Here is a 673-nt window from a genome sequence, read left to right on the forward strand (position 1 = left end):
GGCCGCGACGCCGGCCCCTTGCTCTCTTCCCAAGGCTGGGATTCTAACGTGGGCTGCAGCGCCGGAAGGGCGCCGGGGGTCCCCAGATCCGCGCCTTGCTCTTTCCTGGGAACCTCAGCGTAGGCCGGGGCGGAGAGCAGCAGGTAGCGGAGGGGGTGAGGATGAAGCAGCGCGCACGGGCGGCTCCCGGGGGTGGAGGCGGGATAGGCCCCAGTGACAGGCTGTGGCGGGGCCGCGGGCCCGAGCAGCATGCCCGGGTAGGGGCCGTGCAGGGCAGCGGGCGCAGCGGGCGGGGGGAAAGGGTGGTGCAGGTGGTCTCCGGGAGGTGGGTGATGGCGCTTGAAGCGCTTCCTGCGCCGAAGGAAGCTGCCGTTGTCGAACATGTCCTGGGAGGCGGGGTCCAGGCTCCAGTAGTTGCCCTTGCCGGGGTGTCCTGGCTCGCGGGGGATCTTGACGAAGCAGTCATTGAGGGAGAGGTTGTGGCGGATGCTATTCTGCCAGGCGGGGAACTTGCGGCGGTAATAAGGGAAGCGGCCACTGATGAAGGCACAGATGCCGCTGAGCGTGAGGCGCTTGTGCGGGCTCTGCAGAATGGCCATGGTGATGAGCGCGATGTAAGAGTAGGGGGGCTTCGCCGGCTGCGGGGCGTCCCGAGAGGCTGCTGCAGACCCCG

At 68.8% G+C, this 673-nt stretch overlaps 1 protein-coding gene across 1 annotated transcript in view; it reads right to left on the minus strand.

Annotated features, from left to right (window-relative positions):
* Positions 1-673, minus strand: part of LOC105003517 (forkhead box protein D4-like) — a 3,353-nt gene that overhangs the window by 2,155 nt on the left and 525 nt on the right. Inside the window, 2 exon segments of the mRNA XM_010860731.1 lie at positions 6-76; positions 78-661. Of these exon segments, the coding sequence (XP_010859033.1) occupies positions 6-76; positions 78-661 (655 nt within the window).

The sequence above is a fragment of the Bison bison genome, unplaced genomic scaffold (genome assembly GCF_000754665.1).
Source record: "Bison bison bison isolate TAMUID 2011002044 unplaced genomic scaffold, Bison_UMD1.0 scf7180017864469, whole genome shotgun sequence".
Classification (NCBI taxonomy): Eukaryota; Metazoa; Chordata; class Mammalia; order Artiodactyla; family Bovidae; genus Bison; species Bison bison.